The sequence below is a fragment of the Staurois parvus genome, unplaced genomic scaffold (assembly GCF_062004578.1).
Source record: "Staurois parvus isolate SC_StPar_1 unplaced genomic scaffold, SC_StPar_1.0 ptg004044l, whole genome shotgun sequence".
Classification (NCBI taxonomy): Eukaryota; Metazoa; Chordata; class Amphibia; order Anura; family Ranidae; genus Staurois; species Staurois parvus.
Window position 1 is genome coordinate 28,857 of NW_028321839.1, and position 25,694 is coordinate 54,550.

Sequence of the window (25,694 nt, forward strand, 5' to 3'; positions counted from 1 at the left end):
ACGCACTCTGGGGGTCAGTGCACGCACTCTGGGGGCCTGGTCACTGGGGGTCAGTGTACGCACTCTGGGGGCCTGGTCACTGGGGGTCAGTGCATGCACTATGGGGGGCTGGTCACTGGGGGTCAGTGTACGCACTCTAATGGTGTCTGGGGGTCAGTGCACGCACTATGGGGGGCTGGTCACTGGGGGTCAGTGTACGCACTCTAATGGTGTCTGGGGGTCAGTGCACGCACTATGGGGGCCTGGTCACTGGGGGTCAGTGCACGCACTATGGGGGCTGGTCACTGGGGGTCAGTGCACGCACTATGGGGGCTGGTCACTGGGGGTCAGTGCACGCACTATGGGGGCTGGTCACTGGGGGTCAGTGCACGCACTATGGGGGCTTGGTCACTGGGGGTCAGTGCACGCACTATGGGGGCCTGGTCACTGGGGGTCAGTGCACGCACTATGGGGCCTGGTCACTGGGGGTCAGTGTACGCACTATGGGGGCTGGTCACTGGGGGTCAGTGTACGCACTATGGGGGCTGGTCACTGGGGGTCAGTGTACGCACTATGGGGGCTGGTCACTGGGGGTCAGTGTACGCACTATGGGGGCTGGTCACTGGGGGTCAGTGCACGCACTATGGGGGCTGGTCACTGGGGGTCAGTGCACGCACTATGGGGGCTGGTCACTGGGGGTCAGTGCACGCACTATGGGGGCTGGTCACTGGGGGTCAGTGCACGCACTATGGGGGCTGGTCACTGGGGGTCAGTGTATGCACTCTGGGGGCTGGTCACTGGGGGTCAGTGCACGCACTATGGGGGCTGGTCACTGGGGGTCAGTGCACGCACTATGGGGGCTGGTCACTGGGGGTCAGTGCACGCACTCTGGGGGCTGGTCACTGGGGGTCAGTGCACGCACTCTGGGGGCTGGTCACTGGGGGTCAGTGCACGCACTCTGGGGGCTGGTCACTGGGGGTCAGTGTACGCACTCTGGGGGCTGGTCACTGGGGGTCAGTGTACGCACTCTGGGGGCCTGGTCACTGGGGGTCAGTGTACGCACTATGGGGGCCTGGTCACTGGGGGTCAGTGTACGCACTCTGGGGGCCTGGTCACTGGGGGTCAGTGCACGCACTCTGGGGGCTGGTCACTGGGGGTCAGTGCACGCACTCTGGGGGCTGGTCACTGGGGGTCAGTGCACGCACTCTGGGGGCTGGTCACTGGGGGTCAGTGTACGCACTCTGGGGGCTGGTCACTGGGGGTCAGTGTACGCACTCTGGGGGCCTGGTCACTGGGGGTCAGTGTACGCACTCTGGGGGCCTGGTCACTGGGGGTCAGTGCACGCACTCTGGGGGTCAGTGTATGCACTCTGGGGGCCTGGTCACTGGGGGTCAGTGTATGCACTCTGGGGGCTGGTCACTGGGGGTCAGTGCACGCACTATGGGGCCTGGTCACTGGGGGTCAGTGTACGCACTATGGGGGCCTGGTCACTGGGGGTCAGTGTACGCACTCTGGGGGCCTGGTCACTGGGGGTCAGTGTACGCACTCTGGGGGCCTGGTCACTGGGGGTCAGTGTACGCACTCTGGGGGCCTGGTCACTGGGGGCCAGTGTACGCACTCTGGGGGCCTGGTCACTGGGGGTCAGTGTACGCACTCTGGGGGCCTGGTCACTGGGGGTCAGTGTACGCACTCTGGGGGCCTGGTCACTGGGGGTCAGTGTACGCACTCTGGGGGCCTGGTCACTGGGGGTCAGTGTACGCACTCTGGGGGCCTGGTCACTGGGGGTCAGTGCACGCACTCTGGGGGTCAGTGTACGCACTCTGGGGGCCTGGTCACTGGGGGTCAGTGCACGCACTCTGGGGGTCAGTGTACGCACTCTGGGGGCCTGGTCACTGGGGGTCAGTGTACGCACTCTGGGGGCCTGGTCACTGAGGGTCAGTGCATGCACTATGGGGGGCTGGTCACTGGGGGTCAGTGTACGCACTCTAATGGTGTCTGGGGGTCAGTGCACGCACTATGGGGGCCTGGTCACTGGGGGTCAGTGCACGCACTATGGGGGCTGGTCACTGGGGGTCAGTGCACGCACTATGGGGGCTGGTCACTGGGGGTCAGTGCACGCACTATGGGGGCTGGTCACTGGGGGTCAGTGCACGCACTATGGGGGCCTGGTCACTGGGGGTCAGTGCACGCACTATGGGGGCCTGGTCACTGGGGGTCAGTGCACGCACTATGGGGGCCTGGTCACTGGGGGTCAGTGAACGCACTCTGGGGGCCTGGTCACTGGGGGTCAGTGCACGCACTCTGGGGGCCTGGTCACTGGGGGTCAGTGTACGCACTCTGGGGGCCTGGTCACTGGGGGTCAGTGTACGCACTATGGGGGCCTGGTCACTGGGGGTCAGTGTACGCACTATGGGGGCCTGGTCACTGGGGGTCAGTGTACGCACTATGGGGGCCTGGTCACTGGGGGTCAGTGCACGCACTATGGGGGCTGGTCACTGGGGGTCAGTGCACGCACTATGGGGGCTGGTCACTGGGGGTCAGTGTACGCACTATGGGGGCTGGTCACTGGGGGTCAGTGCACGCACTATGGGGGCTAGTCACTGGGGGTCAGTGCACGCACTATGGGGGCTGGTCACTGGGGGTCAGTGTACGCACTATGGGGGCTGGTCACTGGGGGTCAGTGCACGCACTATGGGGGCTGGTCACTGGGGGTCAGTGTACGCACTATGGGGGCTGGTCACTGGGGGTCAGTGCACGCACTATGGGGGCTGGTCACTGGGGGTCAGTGTATGCACTCTGGGGGCTGGTCACTGGGGGTCAGTGCACGCACTATGGGGCCTGGTCACTGGGGGTCAGTGTACGCACTATGGGGGCCTGGTCACTGGGGGTCAGTGCACGCACTCTGGGGGCAGCTCACTGGGGGTCAGTGTACGCACTCTGGGGGCCTGGTCACTGGGGGTCAGTGTACGCACTCTGGGGGCCTGGTCACTGGGGGTCAGTGCACGCACTCTGGGGGTCAGTGTATGCACTCTGGGGGCCTGGTCACTGGGGGTCAGTGTACGCACTCTGGGGGTCAGTGTATGCACTCTGGGGGCCTGGTCACTGGGGGTCAGTGCACGCACTCTGGGGGTCAGTGTATGCACTCTGGGGGCCTGGTCACTGGGGGTCAGTGCACGCACTCTGGGGGTCAGTGCACGCACTCTGGGGGCCTGGTCACTGGGGGTCAGTGTACGCACTCTGGGGGCCTGGTCACTGGGGGTCAGTGTACGCACTCTGGGGGGCTGGTCACTGGGGGTCAGTGTACGCACTCTAATGGTGTCTGGGGGTCAGTGCACGCACTATGGGGGCCTGGTCACTGGGGGTCAGTGCACGCACTATGGGGGCCTGGTCACTGGGGGTCAGTGCACGCACTATGGGGGCTGGTCACTGGGGGTCAGTGCACGCACTATGGGGGCTGGTCACTGGGGGTCAGTGCACGCACTATGGGGGCTTGGTCACTGGGGGTCAGTGCACGCACTATGGGGGCCTGGTCACTGGGGGTCAGTGCACGCACTATGGGGCCTGGTCACTGGGGGTCAGTGTACGCACTATGGGGGCTGGTCACTGGGGGTCAGTGTACGCACTATGGGGGCTGGTCACTGGGGGTCAGTGTACGCACTATGGGGGCTGGTCACTGGGGGTCAGTGTACGCACTATGGGGGCTGGTCACTGGGGGTCAGTGTACGCACTATGTGGGCTGGTCACTGGGGGTCAGTGTACGCACTATGGGGGCTGGTCACTGGGGGTCAGTGCACGCACTATGGGGGCTGGTCACTGGGGGTCAGTGCACGCACTATGGGGGCTGGTCACTGGGGGTCAGTGCACGCACTATGGGGGCTGGTCACTGGGGGTCAGTGCACGCACTATGGGGGCTGGTCACTGGGGGTCAGTGCACGCACTATGGGGGCTGGTCACTGGGGGTCAGTGCACGCACTATGGGGGCTGGTCACTGGGGGTCAGTGCACGCACTCTGGGGGCTGGTCACTGGGGGTCAGTGCACGCACTCTGGGGGCTGGTCACTGGGGGTCAGTGTACGCACTCTGGGGGCTGGTCACTGGGGGTCAGTGTACGCACTCTGGGGGCCTGGTCACTGGGGGTCAGTGTACGCACTCTGGGGGCCTGGTCACTGGGGGTCAGTGTACGCACTATGGGGGCCTGGTCACTGGGGGTCAGTGTACGCACTCTGGGGGCCTGGTCACTGGGGGTCAGTGCACGCACTCTGGGGGCTGGTCACTGGGGGTCAGTGCACGCACTCTGGGGGCTGGTCACTGGGGGTCAGTGCACGCACTCTGGGGGCTGGTCACTGGGGGTCAGTGCACGCACTCTGGGGGCTGGTCACTGGGGGTCAGTGCACGCACTCTGGGGGCTGGTCACTGGGGGTCAGTGTACGCACTCTGGGGGCCTGGTCACTGGGGGTCAGTGCACGCACTCTGGGGGTCAGTGTATGCACTCTGGGGGCCTGGTCACTGGGGGTCAGTGCACGCACTATGGGGGCCTGGTCACTGGGGGTCAGTGTACGCACTCTGGAGGCCTGGTCACTGGGGGTCAGTGTACGCACTCTGGGGGCCTGGTCACTGGGGGTCAGTGTACGCACTCTGGGGGCCTGGTCACTGGGGGTCAGTGTACGCACTATGGGGGCCTGGTCACTGGGGGTCAGTGTACGCACTATGGGGGCCTGGTCACTGGGGGTCAGTGTACGCACTATGGGGGCCTGGTCACTGGGGGTCAGTGTACGCACTCTGGGGGCCTGGTCACTGGGGGTCAGTGTACGCACTCTGGGGGCCTGGTCACTGGGGGTCAGTGTACGCACTATGGGGGCCTGGTCACTGGGGGTCAGTGTACGCACTATGGGGGCCTGGTCACTGGGGGTCAGTGTACGCACTATGGGGGCCTGGTCACTGGGGGTCAGTGTACGCACTCTGGGGGCCTGGTCACTGGGGGTCAGTGTACGCACTCTGGGGGCCTGGTCACTGGGGGTCAGTGTACGCACTCTGGGGGCCTGGTCACTGGGGGTCAGTGTACGCACTCTGGGGGCCTGGTCACTGGGGGTCAGTGTACGCACTCTGGGGGCTGGTCACTGGGGGTCAGTGCACGCACTATGGGGGCCTGGTCACTGGGGGTCAGTGCATGCACTATGGGGGCCTGGTCACTGGGGGTCAGTGCATGCACTATGGGGGCCTGGTCACTGGGGGTCAGTGTACGCACTATGGGGGCCTGGTCACTGGGGGTCAGTGTATGCACTATGGGGGCTGGTCACTGGGGGTCAGTGTACGCACTATGGGGGCTGGTCACTGGGGGTCAGTGTACGCACTATGGGGGCTGGTCACTGGGGGTCAGTGCACGCACTATGGGGGCTGGTCACTGGGGGTCAGTGTACGCACTATGGGGGCTGGTCACTGGGGGTCAGTGCACGCACTCTGCACGCTGGCTTAGGTGCTTTCTGAGCCCCCAACCCACAAAGTCGTCCTCTGTATATTGTTCCATATTAGGGGCCAATGGGCATCCTGAGGGCCGAACATCAGCAATCCCTGAGGGGAGGTCAGCAGCCCTCAGAATATTCTCCTGGCAGAGATCGCTTTCACAACTCCACATGGCGAACAATCATGAACTTACAAGTGTTCCGGCTTTTCTAGTCACCAAATGGAACTCCAGGCAAACAGAACAATACAGAGAATACATATATAGGAACTGCTTTCCTGCCAAAGGATTTCTGTCCATCCAGTCCTAGGATTTACACAGCTCTGTCACACAGCATGTTACTCTGCTGTAGTTACCACTTACAGGTCATGTCCCTCCTGCTGTCTGTGACTGGACAGTGAATGGAGAAGCAGCAGACTCATCACTCCACAGACTGGCTCTGGGTGCAATTCATCCCTCCCTGAGCACTGCTGTACAGAGACCGCAGCCGGCTGCAACCAACATCAATTCAGCTACTTACTCTACTTGCATTTAGAGATACAGCTTTAGGTCCACGACTTACCCGTAATAAGGTATGTCCTACAATGTGCAGACTGCTGGAGAAATCTTCACTGCAAGGCTGCCCTGTCCTCTTCCTGCTACAGAATTTACTGCTCTATGGGGGTTTCAGATCTGACTGGACACGCCCCTTCCTGCCTGCTCCTCCAATGAGAAATGTTTTCTCACCGATTCCACTGCCTGTAACATGATCTGTGAATGGATGAGTGTCTGAGATTCTCCATTCACAGATTACTTTACTGGCAGTATAATCAGTGAAGAAACATTTCTCATTGGAGGAGAGGGCAGGAGGGGGCGTGTCCCTATTAGACCATCTTTAGATCAGCCAAGCCCAGAGATCTGAAGCTGTTAACCCCCACAGTGCTGGAGGTTCTGCCGCAGGAAGAGGACGGGGCAGCCCAGCAGTGAGGATTTCTCCAGCAGTCTGCACTTGGTAGGACTTACCTCCTTACAGGTAAGTCATGGAAGTAAATCTGTAGGGAAATATGCTTTGCCTAAACCTCAGCTTTACAAACAAGACATTTTTACTGGACACGTCTGAGTGCAGCTTCAATCGGCAGTCCTGGATGTGGCGCCAGAAGACGCGTCGTGCGAATTCCACTGAAGAACGAGAAGACAAAAGATGAACTGAAAGAGGATATATTTACACAGCTGAACACTCATCTGCAGTACTGGCAGGGAGTGGGGGAAGAATATGGACACTGGTGGGTATGGAGACATCGGAGCCCCCCCCTGTTGATGCCCCCGGGGGGTCTAGGAAGGGATCGGGGCATTACAGTCAATTAGAAGTCAGGCAGGAAGGGAGGGCTCCCCCTGTAGGCTGTTAGGGGAAGGGAAGGCAGTCACATGGAGATTTGGTGACTGATGGCAAATGAATGTAAACCTCAGACAGAAGCTTGTTGAAGGTGAGTGGAACCTCCCAGGCAGTGCGGGGCCAGAGGGGACACAAGGAGTCCTGGATACGGGAGAGGGTGGCCGGAGCCTTCCTGCCATGTTACCGGTTGGGGCACTTAGAGACAAGCAAGCAAACATGATGCCCCCTTCCCTCCTGGTTCCCTCCGGGGTTCATCCTTCCTGCCCAAAGTCTTCTGTAAATTTCTTCACTTTTAGCAGGTCCTCAGCATTGACGGTGGGCCGGGTCGTAGCCAGAGATCGCAGCATATCGGACTGAGAGGGAAAACAGAAGTGCGTTAGGCGATCCGAATCGCAATCTGTATTCTTTCATCTGGCCCCAAATTCTGCACCAATAAATTCCACACATTATCCTGGCATCAATGTGCTGCGGCTGTAGGGCGTTCGTGTCCCGTACAGTGATGGTGGTGAGGGATGTTGTCACCCTCACCTGAGAGCACAGCATTACAGGCCTACAAACAGCGATCGGCAGATTCAAAGGCGTAATCCAACGATTGTAAATCAATAAGAATCGCACCGACAAGCGGGTACAAGTACTGAACACGTCGCCATTTTCCTCGGTAAATATAATTCTAAGGCTACGTTCACACTTGACGAAACTTCTAACTCTTCAAAAACACCTCTATAGCGTTACCCCCGGCTCACATATATGGAGCCACGCGAGCTGCGTCTTGTGCGGGTACTAGAGCCCAGTCATGTGAATGGAGTCCTCTGCCGGGACACGAGGGAAGAAGTCCCGCACTTTGCTGGGATCCCTCTGCGCAGATTTGAGGCGCTTTATAGGCATTTTACATGCGCTAAATCCGCACTACAAACGCCAATAAACTCTAATGGTATAAACGCCTCACAAACGCCCCGCAAATGCCCCGCAAACGCCTCACAAACGCCTCGCAAACGCCTCGCAAACGCCCCGCAAACGCCTCGCAAACGCCTCACAAACGCCCCGCAAACGCCTCACAAACGCCCCGCAAACGCCACGAAAACGCCTCACAAACGCCCCGCAAACGCCTCACAAACCCCCCACAAACGCAACGCAAACGCCTCACAAACGCCACGAAAACGCCTCACAAACGCCCCGCAAACGCCTCACAAACCCCCCACAAACGCAACGCAAATGCCTCACAAACCCCCCACAAACGCAACGCAAATGCCTCACAAACACAACGCAAAGCCTGCCAGACGTTTGAGAAGCGTCACCATAGACTTGAATGGGAGGCGATGAAAGGCTTCAACTCCTCCCGACTCAACATGAGGCTTCAATTTTGAAGCGAAGAGACGCTAACGCTTCATGTTTTGCGAATGTGAACCACACTGTGAGCTGCCCTTAGTATCATTTCCATGGGTGTCTGAGGAGCGTTAAAAACACCCCACAAATGCCTGCTTTCAAAGATAGTGTGAACGAAGCCTAAAGGTGCCAATGACATGAAAAGTTCCCCACATCGGTGACAACCCGTGCCGTCCACACACACAGGTGACAACCCCTACCATCCACACACACAGGTGACAACCCGTGCCATCCAGGCATACAAGTGACAACCCGTGCCATCCACACACACAGGTGACAACCCGTGCCATCCACACACACAGGTGACAACCCGTGCCATCCAGGCATACAGGTGACAACCCCTACCATCCACACACACAGGTGACAACCCGTGCCATCCACGCACACAGGTGACAACCCGTGCCATCCATGCACACAGGTGACAACCCCTACCATCCACACACACAGGTGACAACCCCTACCATCCACACACACAGGTGACAACCCGTGCCATCCATGCACACAGGTGACAACCCCTGCCATCCACCCACACAGGTGACGACCCGTGCCATCCACACACACAGGTGACAACCCCTGCCATCCACCCACACAGGTGACAACCCGTGCCATCCATACACACAGGTGACAACCCCTGCCATCCAGGCACACAGGTGACAACCCGTGCCATCCACACACACAGGTGACAACCCGTGCCATCCAGGCATACAGGTGACAACCCCTACCATCCACACACACAGGTGACAACCCGTGCCATCCACACACACAGGTGACAACCCGTGCCATCCATGCACACAGGTGACAACCCCTACCATCCACACACACAGGTGACAACCCCTACCATCCACACACACAGGTGACAACCCGTGCCATCCATGCACACAGGTGACAACCCCTGCCATCCACCCACACAGGTGACGACCCGTGCCATCCACACACACAGGTGACAACCCCTGCCATCCACACACACAGGTGACAACCCGTGCCATCCATACACACAGGTGACAACCCGTGCCATCCATACACACAGGTGACAACCCCTGCCATCCACCCACACAGGTGACAACCCGTGCCATCCAGGCATACAGGTGACAACCCCTGCCATCCAGGCATACAGGTGACAACCCCTGCCATCCAGGCATACAGGTGACAACCCCTGCCATCCACCCACACAGGTGACATGTGCCATCCAGGCATACAGGTGACATGTGCCATCCAGGCATACAGGTGACAACCCCTGCCATCCAGGCACACAGGTGACAACCCGTGCCATCCAGGCACACAGGTGACAACCCCTGCCATCCACGCACACAGGTGACAACCCGTGCCATCCACCCACACAGGTGACAACCCGTGCCATCCAGGCATACAGGTGACAACCCCTGCCATCCAGGCATACAGGTGACAACCCCTGCCATCCAGGCATACAGGTGACAACCCCTGCCATCCACCCACACAGGTGACATGTGCCATCCAGGCATACAGGTGACAACCCCTGCCATCCAGGCATACAGGTGACATGTGCCATCCAGGCACACAGGTGACAACCCGTGCCGTCCACACACACAGGTGACAACCCCTACCATCCACACACACAGGTGACAACCCGTGCCATCCACACACACAGGTGACAACCCGTGCCATCCACACACACAGGTGACAACCCGTGCCATCCACACACACAGGTGACAACCCATGCCATCCAGGCACACAGGTGACAACCCGTGCCATCCACACACACAGGTGACAACCCGTGCCATCCAGGCATACAGGTGACAACCCCTACCATCCACACACACAGGTGACAACCCGTGCCATCCACACACACAGGTGACAACCCGTGCCATCCATGCACACAGGTGACAACCCCTGCCATCCACCCACACAGGTGACGACCCGTGCCATCCACACACACAGGTGACAACCCGTGCCATCCATACACACAGGTGACAACCCGTGCCATCCATACACACAGGTGACAACCCCTGCCATCCACCCACACAGGTGACAACCCGTGCCATCCAGGCATACAGGTGACAACCCCTGCCATCCAGGCATACAGGTGACAACCCCTGCCATCCAGGCATACAGGTGACAACCCCTGCCATCCACCCACACAGGTGACATGTGCCATCCAGGCATACAGGTGACAACCCCTGCCATCCAGGCATACAGGTGACATGTGCCATCCAGGCATACAGGTGACAACCCCTGCCATCCAGGCACACAGGTGACAACCCCTACCATCCACACACACAGGTGACAACCCGTGCCATCCACACACACAGGTGACAACCCGTGCCATCCATGCACACAGGTGACAACCCCTGCCATCCACCCACACAGGTGACGACCCGTGCCATCCACACACACAGGTGACAACCCGTGCCATCCATACACACAGGTGACAACCCCTGCCATCCACCCACACAGGTGACAACCCGTGCCATCCAGGCATACAGGTGACAACCCCTGCCATCCAGGCATACAGGTGACAACCCCTGCCATCCACCCACACAGGTGACATGTGCCATCCAGGCATACAGGTGACAACCCCTGCCATCCAGGCACACAGGTGACAACCCGTGCCATCCAGGCACACAGGTGACAACCCGTGCCATCCACGCACACAGGTGACAATCCCTGCCATCCACACACAGCTGACGACCCGTGCCATCCACACACAGCTGACGACCCGTGCCATCCACACACACAGGTGACGACCCGTGCCAGCCACACACACAGGTGACAACCCGTGCCATCCATACACACAGGTGACAACCCGTGCCATCCAGGCATACAGGTGACAACCCCTGCCATCCAGGCATACAGGTGACAACCCCTGCCATCCACACACACAGGTGACAACCCCTGCCATCCACCCACACAGGTGACATGTGCCATCCAGGCATACAGGTGACAACCCCTGCCATCCAGGCATACAGGTGACATGTGCCATCCAGGCATACAGGTGACAACCCCTGCCATCCAGGCACACAGGTGACAACCCGTGCCATCCAGGCACACAGGTGACAACCCCTGCCATCCACGCACACAGGTGACAATCCCTGCCATCCACACACAGCTGACGACCCGTGCCATCCACACACAGGTGACAACCCCTGCCATCCACCCACACAGGTGACATGTGCCATCCAGGCATACAGGTGACAACCCCTGCCATCCAGGCATACAGGTGACATGTGCCATCCAGGCATACAGGTGACAACCCCTGCCATCCAGGCACACAGGTGACAACCCCTACCATCCACACACACAGGTGACAACCCGTGCCATCCACACACACAGGTGACAACCCGTGCCATCCATGCACACAGGTGACAACCCCTGCCATCCACCCACACAGGTGACGACCCGTGCCATCCACACACACAGGTGACAACCCGTGCCATCCATACACACAGGTGACAACCCGTGCCATCCATACACACAGGTGACAACCCCTGCCATCCACCCACACAGGTGACAACCCGTGCCATCCAGGCATACAGGTGACAACCCCTGCCATCCAGGCATACAGGTGACAACCCCTGCCATCCACCCACACAGGTGACATGTGCCATCCAGGCATACAGGTGACAACCCCTGCCATCCAGGCACACAGGTGACAACCCGTGCCATCCAGGCACACAGGTGACAACCCCTGCCATCCACGCACACAGGTGACAATCCCTGCCATCCACACACAGCTGACGACCCGTGCCATCCACACACAGCTGACGACCCGTGCCATCCACACACAGCTGACGACCCGTGCCATCCACACACACAGGTGACGACCCGTGCCAGCCACACACACAGGTGACAACCCGTGCCATCCATACACACAGGTGACAACCCGTGCCATCCAGGCATACAGGTGACAACCCCTGCCATCCAGGCATACAGGTGACAACCCCTGCCATCCACACACACAGGTGACAACCCCTGCCATCCACCCACACAGGTGACATGTGCCATCCAGGCATACAGGTGACAACCCCTGCCATCCAGGCATACAGGTGACATGTGCCATCCAGGCATACAGGTGACAACCCCTGCCATCCAGGCACACAGGTGACAACCCGTGCCATCCAGGCACACAGGTGACAACCCCTGCCATCCACGCACACAGGTGACAATCCCTGCCATCCACACACAGCTGACGACCCGTGCCATCCACACACAGGTGACAACCCCTGCCATCCACCCACACAGGTGACATGTGCCATCCAGGCATACAGGTGACAACCCCTGCCATCCAGGCATACAGGTGACATGTGCCATCCAGGCATACAGGTGACAACCCCTGCCATCCAGGCACACAGGTGACAACCCCTACCATCCACACACACAGGTGACAACCCGTGCCATCCACACACACAGGTGACAACCCGTGCCATCCATGCACACAGGTGACAACCCCTGCCATCCACCCACACAGGTGACGACCCGTGCCATCCACACACACAGGTGACAACCCGTGCCATCCATACACACAGGTGACAACCCGTGCCATCCATACACACAGGTGACAACCCCTGCCATCCACCCACACAGGTGACAACCCGTGCCATCCAGGCATACAGGTGACAACCCCTGCCATCCAGGCATACAGGTGACAACCCCTGCCATCCACCCACACAGGTGACATGTGCCATCCAGGCATACAGGTGACAACCCCTGCCATCCAGGCACACAGGTGACAACCCGTGCCATCCAGGCACACAGGTGACAACCCCTGCCATCCACGCACACAGGTGACAATCCCTGCCATCCACACACAGCTGACGACCCGTGCCATCCACACACAGCTGACGACCCGTGCCATCCACACACAGCTGACGACCCGTGCCATCCACACACACAGGTGACGACCTGTGCCAGCCACACACACAGGTGACGACCCGTGCCAGCCACACACACAGGTGACAACCCGTGCCATCCATACACACAGGTGACAACCCGTGCCATCCAGGCATACAGGTGACAACCCCTGCCATCCAGGCATACAGGTGACAACCCCTGCCATCCAGGCATACAGGTGACATGTGCCATCCAGGCATACAGGTGACAACCCCTGCCATCCAGGCACACAGGTGACAACCCGTGCCATCCAGGCACACAGGTGACAACCCCTGCCATCCACGCACACAGGTGACAATCCCTGCCATCCACACACAGGTGACGACCCGTGCCATCCACACACAGGTGACGACCCGTGCCATCCACACACACAGGTGACGACCCGTGCCATCCACACACACAGGTGACGACCCGTGCCATCCACACACACAGGTGACGACCCGTGCCAGCCACACACACAGGTGACGACCCGTGCCATCCACACACACAGGTGACAACCCGTGCCATCCATACACACAGGTGACAACCCGTGCCATCCATACACACAGGTGACAACCCGTGCCATCCATACACACAGGTGACAACCCATGCCATCTATACATACAAAGACACCAAAACAAGTTCAGAACTGAAGTTCTGTGTAATAAAATGGAATGACACCGGGAAAAAGTATTGAACACGCTAACTGAAATGTATTTCATACTTGGTACAAAATCCTTTGTTGGTGATGATGCTTCCGGACGCCTCCTGCATGGAGGAACAAGTCACATGCATCGCTCAGGTGGGATTTTGGCTCAGTCTTCCACATCTGGAAGGTTCCGTGGGCCTCTGCTATGAGCTCGGATCTTTAGTTCTTTCCATTGGTTTTCTATTGGATTCAAGTCAGATGATTGGCTGGGCCATTCTAGCAGCTTTATTTTCTTTCTTTGAAACCAATGGAGAGTTTCCTCGGCTTTGTTTGGGATCGTTGTCTTGCTGGAATGTCCGTCCTCGCTTCATCTTCATCATCCTGGTAGATGGCAGCAGGTTTTTATCAACAATGTCTTGGTCCATTTTTCCATCCATCCTTCCTTCAATGACATGAAGTTTGCCAGTATCGTATGCTGATAAGCAGCTCCACACCATGATGTTCCCATCGCCATGCTTCATTGTTGGTCTGGTGTTTTTGGGGTGATGTGCAGTGGCATGTGACCTCCAAACATGGTGTGTATTATGGCATCCAGAGTTCCATTTTGGTCTCATCTGACCAGACTACATTCTCCTGTATTTCATAAGCTTGTCTAAATGTTGTGCAGCAAACGTTAATCAAGCTTCAACATGCTTTTTCTTCAGCAATAGAGTCTTGCGTGATGACGTGCATACAGGCCATGGTGGCTGAGTGCATTACTTATTGTACCTGCTAATTCAGGTTTTTCTGAAGCTCTCCACAAGTGGTCCTTGGCTCTTGGACAACTCTTCTGATAATTCTTTTCACTCCTCTGTCAGCAATCCTGCAAGGAGCACCTGGTTGTGGCTGGTTTATGGTAAATTATGTTATTTCAATTTCTGGATTATGGCCCCAACAGTGCTCACTGGAACATATAGAAGTTTAGAAATCCTTCTGTAACCAATGCCATCAGTATGTTTTGCAACAACATGGTTGCGAAGGTCTTAAGAACTCTTTGCTTTTACCCATCATGAGATGTTTCTTGTGCGACACCTTGGTAATGAGACACCTTTTTATAGGCTATCAGTTGAGTCTGAACCAGCTGATATTAGTTTGCACTGACAAGGGGCAGGACTGCTTTCTAATTATTGACAGATTTCAATTGGTGTCTTGGCTTTCCATACCCTTTTGCACCTCCCTTTCTTCGTGTACTCAATACTTTTTCCCTGTGTCATTCCATTTTATTAAACAACTTAATTTCTGAACGTAATTGTTTTGGTTTCTTTGTATGTATGGATTGCATGAGTTGTTACCGACACGTGGTGAAAATTTCATGTCAAAAGCACCTTTAAAAATATATTTACTAAGAAAAATTGTGACAAGTTCAACACTTATTTTACCCGCTGCAAGAAAAATATCTGCATCTATTATTTTTTTGCATTGGACCCTGCGAAGCGCTGCAACCAAGAACAGCGAATCACGGGTGCAGTGCACAGGCTACTAGAGAGCATTCCTTCAGCTTCACATCTGTTCAGATTTAGAATTTGCACCATGTTACACCCTAAATATGGATGTAACATGGAACAAGGTCCAAAAGGTGGAATTCAGGAACAAATCATCCCTGAAGGAACCGATTAGTGTCTTCATATCTTTCTGCTACCCTTCAGTGCATTAGGCTCATGTATGTGCATGATCCATTGGACAGCGTGTCATAGAACTTACGCCCATGATTGGTGGATGAAGCTGACACGTGTGACAGTGTATGGAGGATCTACTGGAAAAGAGACCTCAATGGCCGTTTTTTCCTTTCCTTTTCTATTTCACCCCAATGACAGTTGGAAGAAAAGCACAGACTGTTCTTTAGTCAGCAGTTCATACAACAGGTCTTACCATGCAGACTACAGGCTCCTGCAGTTTATCCCCCTGCACCTCCATCCAAGTCATCTCAACGGCTCCGGGGTCCCCAGGGGAACACGGTGTTAGCAGGTCATCCACTATGACACCGGGGTTAGTGCGAGAAGGACCTCGTACCTGACACATACAGAAGAACAACCAATCAGAACATCCATCACACTGATTATAATTCACAGCTATCCTAACACACATCAGCTTTTTGGTTCTCTACCGTTTTAAAATGTGTGGCTGATTGCACTTTGCGCACTGGTTGCATTAACGCGTCGCGCACGATGATGCTGATATCTGCACCCGAATAGCCATCTGTTTTCTGGGCCAACTCCCGAATATTGGCATCACTTAGGCTGTGGGGGGTGTTCCCTAGGTGCAGACGGAACATCTGAGCTCTGGCAGCTTCCTCTGGTAGTGGGATGTATATCCGCTTCTCAAACCTGAGAACAAGAATAGAATATTATCTACAGACAAAAGTCTAAAGAAAAACATAAAAAGGAACAACCTATTAAAAGCTGCAAACGCTGGAATACAGCGCACCACTCTTTAGTAAAGTAGAAGAAAACCCTAAATCAAACTATCCTAATGTCCCCCCCCCCCATCTAATCCAGTCCAGTCATGTGATCCAGTAGCTCCAGTCCCCTGTGTAAGTAAGCAGCTGCTGCAGGGGAGAGGAGATCGTGCCGACAAAGGCTGGGCTGTGGGTGAAGTTACCACTCATGCAATTCACAGCCGTTGTTGAGAGCGCCTGAGCTGCAGATCACATGACTGAAGCTTAATAATAGGTAAGTACACAAATCTTTGTATGCCGGTCAGACAGAACTGATAGGAAGAGGGGGGAGGGAACATTTTTAGGAATAGTTAGACTCAGGCTTTTCTCCACTTTAAAGCGCCAGTATGACCGCAGGCAGATCACTTTGCTGTTTGTTGAATTGTCTTTGTGACAACAAAAACTAACTGCTGCAGATATAAAGTGAAGGCAGCTAGAAAACCTAAAAGCAGTGTGGCAGCCATTACAAATGTGGTACTTCTGGGTACTGCAGGGATGGCTGCTACACCCCCCACACATTTCTACTGGCCCATTACTGTGATGGGCCAGGACACTGGCCAATAGGAATGTGCAGGAGACAGAAATGGACAACCATTGACACTATGAGGATTGGCCTGGTGCTCCTCTGTATCTGTAGGCTTTTGTATCCTCTGCAGGTACATGCAGAACCTCTCGGTGCCTTCACTTTATATGTGCAGCTGATTTTTTCCAGTAGAAATGGAATCCCTTTTAACTCAATTAAACTTTCAGTTTAAATTGGCTAAAGGATCGGAAACACGCCTATAGCTATACACTCAGTTCATTGTCTGGAAATGAGCTCAGGCGTCCTCTGAACTCATCCTGTCCAAACATCAAGTAGATATATATATATATTTACTCCAATTAACCACATGTAAACAAAGGGGCGGGATCCTGGTGACATCACTGCCCTTATATGGACACATGCATATATTTGACAAAATGTACGTGTTCATATAATGGCTGTGATGTCACCAACATCTCCCCTTTGTTTACATGTGCTGCAGACAGGAATGACCTGGCCCATAGCTGACGAGTAAAAAAAAAATAATAATCATGATAGAGATGGATTTGGCGGACACCCCAGCACATCTCTACTCCGTCCTGACCAGGGAACTCTAGCTCTGCCTCAGCGGAGGGTATGTCAGACCTCTGCTGTGAGACCACTGCTTTTACACAGGAAGACAGACAGCAGCAGATGGGCAGGAACATGAATATAGCAACAGAGGTTATAATCCTACCCCACCCAACTGAAAAAACAAGTGGAGGCATTTCCCATGACTTCCTCTGCCAGTGACACCCGGATATTGGGACCCAAAGTGAGGACTCCCCAGCGGGGACACAGACAGCAATAAAAACTTTGACAAGTACTAACCCTTCCTCTCATCAAAAAACAAAACACGTTTGTAGAGTTTGGCTTTCCACACCACGCTAGTAAAAATATCAAGTTTCTTGAAATCCCGAATCTCACCTTCTTCGGATGGCGGAGTCCAGCACCCAGGGTATGTTTGTAGCTCCCAGAACCAGGATCCCATCATTGTTATTGCCAACACCTAGGAGAAGAAAGGGGTCATTGTGTTATGTGGAACCCAAGTCACTGGATCTGCTGATTGTAACCCAAGCTTTGGCAAACACTAACATAATGAAAATAAACTCAACCATTAAATCTCTATCTGATCTTTAACATATTTATGACATTTTATAAATAATCTTCAATCTGTTTACATTAAAACTTTCAATAAATGAAGACACTTCCAGTTATAGGGTGACAAGTGCGTAGTTCCTGTCTCCCAACTGCCATCACAAAAACTGCCCTCAGCAATGGCATGTAACTGACACTGAAGCAAGTGCATGTAGACAAGAAGTCACTGCAAAGAGGTTGGATGAGATCAGCAGCAATGAAATGTGAAAAGGTATTTTAAAAAAGAAAATTATATTGCCGTTGTTTATGGCAGTGCTTTAGTAGAATACATTTCATCCATTTGGATTTACATCTACTGGAAGGATGCACCGGTGTGTGACGATGAGGAACGGGGTGTGGCTGTCAGGTTAAGGAAGAGCACTGTACCTTGCATCTGCACCAGGAACTCTGTCTTGATTCTGCGGGCAGCTTCACTTTCATTCTCATTCCGAGAGCCACAGAGGGAATCAACCTCATCGATGAAAATGATGGAAGGCTTGTGCTGTCGCGCTAATTCAAACAGGTTCTTTACCAGCCTGTAATACACAGGAAGATTACACAATTATTTCCACATCAAACATCAAGAATCCATTTAGGTGCTTTATTAACCCCTTGCTCTGGCGCCTGCCGACCCTTTAACGATTTCTTAGTGCCCTGAGACAGAGGTGGTCTTACTGATCATGTGATCACCGTAATTGGCTGTCACAGTGATCCTGAAATATAGACCCAATCCCTAGCATATAAAAAAAATACTATTAGGATTTTAAAGGTACCACACCATGTATATAAAAAAGCTTACATTATTATTATACAACATTGTAAAGAATTTGTAATAACAAACATTGAGGTACTGTGAAAAACAAAGACAGTGATATATTATGCCAACAGTTGACAATCACATTCCAAATTGATCCCTAAGATTTCATATAGTTATTTCCAACGCGTTTCGCACGACAAGCCCGCTTCCTCAGGGAGATCTGGAATCTATTTCTAAAGTTACAAACAAAGGCAACATAAGTAACAGCATGACCTTGTAAATACAAATGTTATTCTCTCTCTATATATACTCGGGACCACTCCACATATATGCATCACCTGTTACAAGGAGGCTCACATGACTTAGAATTGGTTCCCAAACTTAGATTAATACAGAAGGTCACCAAAAAAGAATGTCCCCACATGTGACTAATGTCAGTACCCCTTAGCCTGATACCCCAATGGGGTCTCCTTCTTCCCTTTTACTGTTTGGGTAACGTTATGTATTAATCTATATTTAGGTAGGTTTTTTATTTTGTTATTTGTAATATTATTTCACTATTATTGCTTTGAAAGGCATATTCCTCTTTTTTGTATTATAACATTGGGCTTCCAGCTCTTTGAATGGGTAAAATCCCTGATCCATATCAAATTGTACAGTATATGGCCAGCTTTAGACTGTAACCCTCTTGCATGTCAGAGCTGTAGGTAGCTGACAAGTCAAAAAACCCCCAAAATCTTTTAGAATATTAAGATGAAAGACATATACAGTAGTTGGTGGGTCTTGGGTGGAAGTGTCCTGTAATCCACACAACCACTTACTTCTCACTTTCTCCAAGCCACTTAGACATCAGGTCAGAGGAGGACACTGAGAAGAAGGTAGAGTTATTGGCTTCGGTTGCTACAGCTTTGGCCAGGTAAGATTTTCCTGTTCCTGGGGGTCCAAACAGCAAGATTCCACGCCAGGGAGTACGCTTTCCTGGAGAGAAGAATGGGGGAACGTGAAACAGAATACAAATGTCCCATGATGACAACGCATGACAGCTCCTGGAGGAAGTTGCTGATTTAAAGTGAACCTGTCACCTAGACAAAACAGTTACATGTGCTACCTAACAGCAAGTCCCACAAGGTGCTATTAACGTCCTTATCTAAGAGTTTCTTGGGTGCCCATATGAGGATAATTTAAATTTGCTACGCAGATGAAACTTCTTTAAACTTGGGGACTAAAGCCCTTCCTCCTACAACAAAGTGAATACACACTACAGTCTCGTGGATATTAAACTCCTTCTAGTGCCTGTTCAGCTTTAGCAAGTCATGAAGGATTTGTTCATTATTCACAGTTATAAGAAGGCATGGAAGCTTCTCTGGCTGACTTGTCAAGCCCCCCAGCAGTCATCCTTTCTTTGCTTTACTGATGATCCATTGGCTTGGTATTGGCATTTGCATGTCAGGTGTACTTTGTATTCTGTGCTATAGAAATGACAACTGGAATCCAACTGGAGGAAACCTCAGGCAGCATTTTCCTCTTCTCAGGTTTTATGAAACTGAACCTGTCACTAGTCAGCCAAATAATGGTAAGGAAATTCTCAAATATCTGCCATCTATAGAAAACGAATGCACCTCCAGAGACTGATTACATGATGTATGCTCCGTTTTAAAGACTGGAGCTCATGGTGTTGGTGGTCCTTTCGTGCAATAAATGGTGAGACTGGAGCACCTTCCTACAAGTCCCAGCTGTACACAGGCTGATTGTAAAGTATATGCAGCCTTGTCTGTCCAAACCGTCAGGCAGACAGCCCTGGAAACATGACAGTGTAGACTCTACAAAATGCAGCAATGTTTTATGGAAAGGGGTGGGGGAGGGATTCACAAAGACTGGATTCTGAGTATAAAGTGCCCTCCCTTTACATGGGGACATCCTGGTCATTTAGGATGAAATATATGTTGCCAAAACACTGACAAGCTTGTTTCAAAGTGCAGACTCTTTATTCTTGTATGATCACAAAGGAAAAGCAGTATTTCAGGACCATGCAGGGCCCCTTCCTCCGTATATGCAAAAGAAAAAGTGCAGCACTATACCTTTAAGACCTTACATTACCCAATATGTGCCTGAATTACTCTGTATCAAATCGTAAACATTTGTGGACAGGAAACAATAGAAACAAAGTCAATATAGTGCCTCCATATAATTATCTTGGTGCTCCTCTGTCCTCAATCCAGCAGAAGATTCCATACTGTCCTAACAGTGCAGATTATCACTCCTGTGAATGCGTCTTGCTTCAACACTCCAGTGATTTCCACAGTGCCGCTCCACTTCCCCAGTGCTCAACACTCCCCAAATCTTGTGACCCCTTAAATGAATAAGAAGGTCTTGATGTGCTTTACTTTGAGCCTCCAATTCCACACCTCATCCTCCTTTTCCTTCAGTTCAACATTAGTACCACTCTCCAGTTGTTTCCAAACAACCATAAAAACATCAAAAAGATCCGCACATAGCAGAGTACTTCTTTATTAAATGAATGATTCAGTCCCGGCCCAATTATTGCACAGATAGAAAAAAAACAACGCTCCTCCTACTATCTCCCTGTGCGTTTCTCCAAGATGGCGGAGCACTACTACTTTATTAATGACGTTCCCTCCTATTCCTTCTGTATTGAACTGCATTGTAATTGTACCGCCCCCCTTTATATTGTAAAGTGCTGCCAAACTGTTGGCGATATATATCCTGTATTATAATAATAGTTTTGAATGTTTCCTTTCCACAAATGTTTATGACTTGATATAGGGAATTAGGACACATATGTCCTATATAAAGGTATAAAGCTGCACCTTTCCTTTTGCATAGATTGTGGTCTAGACCATAGTGAGGCGTTCAGCTGCTTGATTTGTATAAGATTTGACCAGAAGTAAAGAGTATCTAATCTCGAACCCTTCCTGAGTCGTCACATGCATGGGGAAGGGTGCCTGCATGGTCCTGATACGCTGCTTTTCTATGGAAGCCGTTTGAAATCTTCTGGCGCCACTTGAGGCTGATTGAGAAGAATGATCACCCTGCAGACAGAGAAAGAGAGAAGGAGCGGCGACCCACGTTTCTCCAGAAACTTGATAAAGTACATGAGGACGGACGCCACTTAAACCAATCCCCGGGAGTCAAAGAATATCAGCATGTGATGGATGGCCTCAGTCGCCGCTCCGGCCACACCCTGTTACGTATTTTGCCCCACCCACCCGGGGCTTGGTCACAGAGCACATACACTGCTTTTCTATGGGATCATAGAGGATTAAAGATCTTTGCACTCTGAAACAAGCTTGCTGGTGTACTGGTCCCATATTTCATAAACGCTGCACACCGTGACCAGCCAGGAGTCGTTACTCCATGGATGATCCCAGTATAGTCCGTGAGAGGAATATACCATAACCCTGCTCATTCAGGGGTATATTTACAGCCAAATTCAATGTCTGCTATCACAACACCATTACAGAGACTTGTTCCCATTACCAAATCTGAGTATAATGGGGAAGACACTGACCTGTGAATAGATGGGGGAAACACTGACCTGTGAATAGATGGGGGAAACACTGACCTGTGAATAGATGGGGGAAACACTGACCTGTGAATAGATGGGGGAAACACTGACCTGTGAATAGATGGGGGAAACACTGACCTGTGAATAGATGGGGGAAACACTGACCTGTGAATAGATGGGGGAAACACTGACCTGTGAATAGATGGGGGAAACACTGACCTGTGAATAGATGGGGAAGACACTGACCTGTGAATAGATGGGGAAGACACTGACCTGTGAATAGATGGGGAAGACACTGACCTGTAAATAGATGGGGAAGACACTGACCTGTGAATAGATGGGGGAAACACTGACCTGTGAATAGATGGGGGAAACACTGGCCTGTGAATAGATGGGGGAAACACTGACCTGTGAATAGATGGGGGAAACACTGACCTGTGAATAGATGGGGAAGACACTGACCTGTGAATAGATGGGGGAGACACTGACCTGTGAATAGATGGGGGAAACACTGACCTGTGAATAGATGGGGGAGACACTGACCTGTGAATAGATGGGGAAGACACTGACCTGTGAATAGATGGGGGAAACACTGACCTGTGAATAGATGGGGGAAACACTGACCTGTGAATAGATGGGGAAGACACTGACCTGTGAATAGATGGGGAAGACACTGACCTGTGAATAGATGGGGGAAACACTGACCTGTGAATAGATGGGGGAAACACTGACCTGTGAATAGATGGGGGAAACACTGACCTGTGAATAGATGGGGGAAACACTGACCTGTGAATAGATGGGGGAGACACTGACCTGTGAATAGATGGGGGAGACACTGACCTGTGAATAGATGGGGGAGACACTGACCTGTGAATAGATGGGGGAGACACTGACCTGTGAATAGATGGGGGAGACACTGACCTGTGAATAGATGGGGGAAACACTGACCTGTGAATAGATGGGGGAAACACTGACCTGTGAATAGATGGGGGAAACACTGACCTGTGAATAGATGGGGGAATTTAATAGGCAATATCACAGCCTCCTTCAAAGCTTCCTTTGCGCCTTCCAATCCAGCCACATCGTTCCACCGGACATTTGGCTTCTCCATGACGATGGCACCTATAGCAGAACAGGGACAGCGACCATGAGAAGTGGAAGGTCCAAGTCACATGAACAGGAAGGACTGATAGCTGTGCAAATCACACCAGGCCTTCAAAATGCTTTCATGTTTTTATTTTCACATCTTTGGCTACAAGTTATAATTTATGTATAGAAGATTTACATATGATAGACTGTCTTCCCCCCCCCCCCCCCCCAGGTATTTTCTGGACCCCAGATGCAATTCCTCACTTTCTTTCCTGTTATTTCTCCATCCAACCCCCACTGATGTCTGACCACCTTCTGGTCCTTTCTATCTTCTCTCTCATCCCATGTCTATATCACTCCTGGATATCTTGCTGGTAATATTAAACCTTGGCGTCAACCATTGTTGGCTTCTCATTCTTTAAATGTCAGATGCTTCGCTGTCATCCAGGCCATCTGTCTTCAATAATTTGTGTCACAAACCAGAACAGGAATGCAGATACGGTGACTTTTCGCTCTCTTACCAGATCCATATAGAAGTTCCCGGTGAGTGGCTGAAAAGTTACTGAATTCAGATGGTCAAATGAAATTTTGGAACTGCTGCTGGCTTTGGTTTTCACTGTGCAGTCCCTGGGCTGGTCTAGTGAGCCACTGGCCAGAAACAAGCATGCAGCTAGCAAAATCTCAACCTCCATTCAACATGCTTATTACAGATCAGTCACTCGCTGAGAAGTGAAGCCAAGATGAGGACACCCCACACTGAGCACCTATAAACACCAAGGTAGATACTGCATCTGCAATATCTGTATCCTCTCGGGTTCTCTTTGTGGCTATATTCATACAGGCACGGAGTGCAGAAGAGCGTCCGTCAGCTGTGCTCTTGGATTGGTGGTCCCGCTTGTCGAAATGAAGATGAAAAGGTAGCCAACACCCCCATATTCTAACAAGTATTAAGGACACTGAGCCACAAAACATCCATTGCCTTCTTGTGTACAGTCCCTTGGCTCATTGCTAAACTTCCATAGATAATCTCCGAATGTACAGAGGGCAGAGCTGCCTCCAGAGCTCGTCAGAAAAAAATCACCATTTAAATCAATTCTAATATCCAGTTTAAAGTCGCCCACTGATTTATTTTTGCAGGGTTGATTTTGTGTACAAATGTATCCTTTAAACAAACCCTGAATGTCTCTCCTTGCGGCCATTTTTAGTAACGGTGAATGATTTAGCTATGTATTCACTTTTGTGAATCCATTCTGTCCTCCCTCTGATGACGAGCATGATAATCCCACGCATGTGCAGAACACTGGATCTGGACTTCCACTTTCTTTACATATTGTAAGCTCTCAGGATCAGGGCCCTCTGTTTCCTCTCGTACCAAATTGTATTGTGACTGTACTGTCTGCCTTCATTTTGTACAGCGCTGCACAAACTGTTGGCGCCATATACATCCTGTATAATAATAATATTGCCATAGTAACAGCAACATACGTGACTCTATGGTAACATGTAAACAAATGAGAAGCCAGAGCGTCAAGATGCAGGCAGGAGGGCGTGCTGATGCTGTAAAAACGTCTCCTCTCACTGTACTGTAATCTCATGAAATAAAAAATAAAGACTCCCGGGATGTAGGAGGGTGATATCCCAGGAGTCTCTGGGCTGGAAAGGTAGAAAAAAAACAAAAATGAAACAAAAAATAAAATAAAAAAACAGCAAAAAATATAGCAGAATGGAGGATGTAACTGGGTGCATCCAATAAATTCTTCAGCAATACAGGAACCAAAGAGAAGCACCTACCTTCCCCCTACTGTCCTTTATAGCATCTGGCTGCCATTAAGGTGAACTTTGAAAAGTAACAATTGACTGTGTGATAGGAAACATCTATAAATTGTGACTTGGCTGCATCCTGAAACCTTTTGTCCTGAATTCCTCCTGAAAATCCAGCTGCCTGCTGGTCTCCCCAGATGTGGTCATGTTCCTGCTGTGCTGGTCTCCCCAGATGTGGTCATGCACCTTCAGACATGTGACTGTGCCATCGGAGCTCTATCAGGCTAACAGCTGTAAATCAGCCAAAATCATCTGAAGCACTGCTACCTTTAACTGCTGGTCTCCCCAGATGTGGTCATGTTCCTGCCTGTTGGTCTCCCCAGATGTGGTCATATTCCAGCTTTGTTGGTCTCCTCAGATGTGGTCATGTTCCAGCTTTGTTGGTCTCCTCAGATGTGGTCACTGGGTCCAGACTTTGTATGGTCTGGCCTCAGATGTGGTCATGTTCCTGCCTGTTGGTCTCCCCAGATATGGTCATGTTCCTGCCTGTTGGTCTCCCCAGATGTGGTCATGCTCCTGCCTGTTGGTCTCCCCAGATGTGGTCATGTTCCAGCTTTGTTGGTCTCCTCAGATGTGGTCATGTTCCAGCTTTGTTGGTCTCCTCAGATGTGGTCATGTTCCAGCTTTGTTGGTCTCCTCAGATGTGG

At 52.3% G+C, this 25,694-nt stretch overlaps 1 protein-coding gene across 1 annotated transcript; it reads right to left on the reverse strand.

Moving 5' to 3' along the window:
• Positions 1–6,617: 6,617 nt before the first annotated feature.
• Positions 6,618–23,296, reverse strand: LOC149427088 (vacuolar protein sorting-associated protein 4A-like). The gene is made up of 7 exons (XM_089668272.1): positions 23,140–23,296; positions 19,433–19,589; positions 18,242–18,390; positions 17,645–17,726; positions 15,826–16,045; positions 15,591–15,731; positions 6,618–7,161 (listed from the first exon to the last, which is right to left on the reverse strand). Exons 1-7 carry the CDS (start codon positions 23,246–23,248, stop codon positions 7,060–7,062), a joined length of 960 nt encoding a protein of 319 aa, XP_089524398.1. The 5' UTR covers positions 23,249–23,296; the 3' UTR covers positions 6,618–7,059.
• Positions 23,297–25,694: the final 2,398 nt, after the last annotated feature.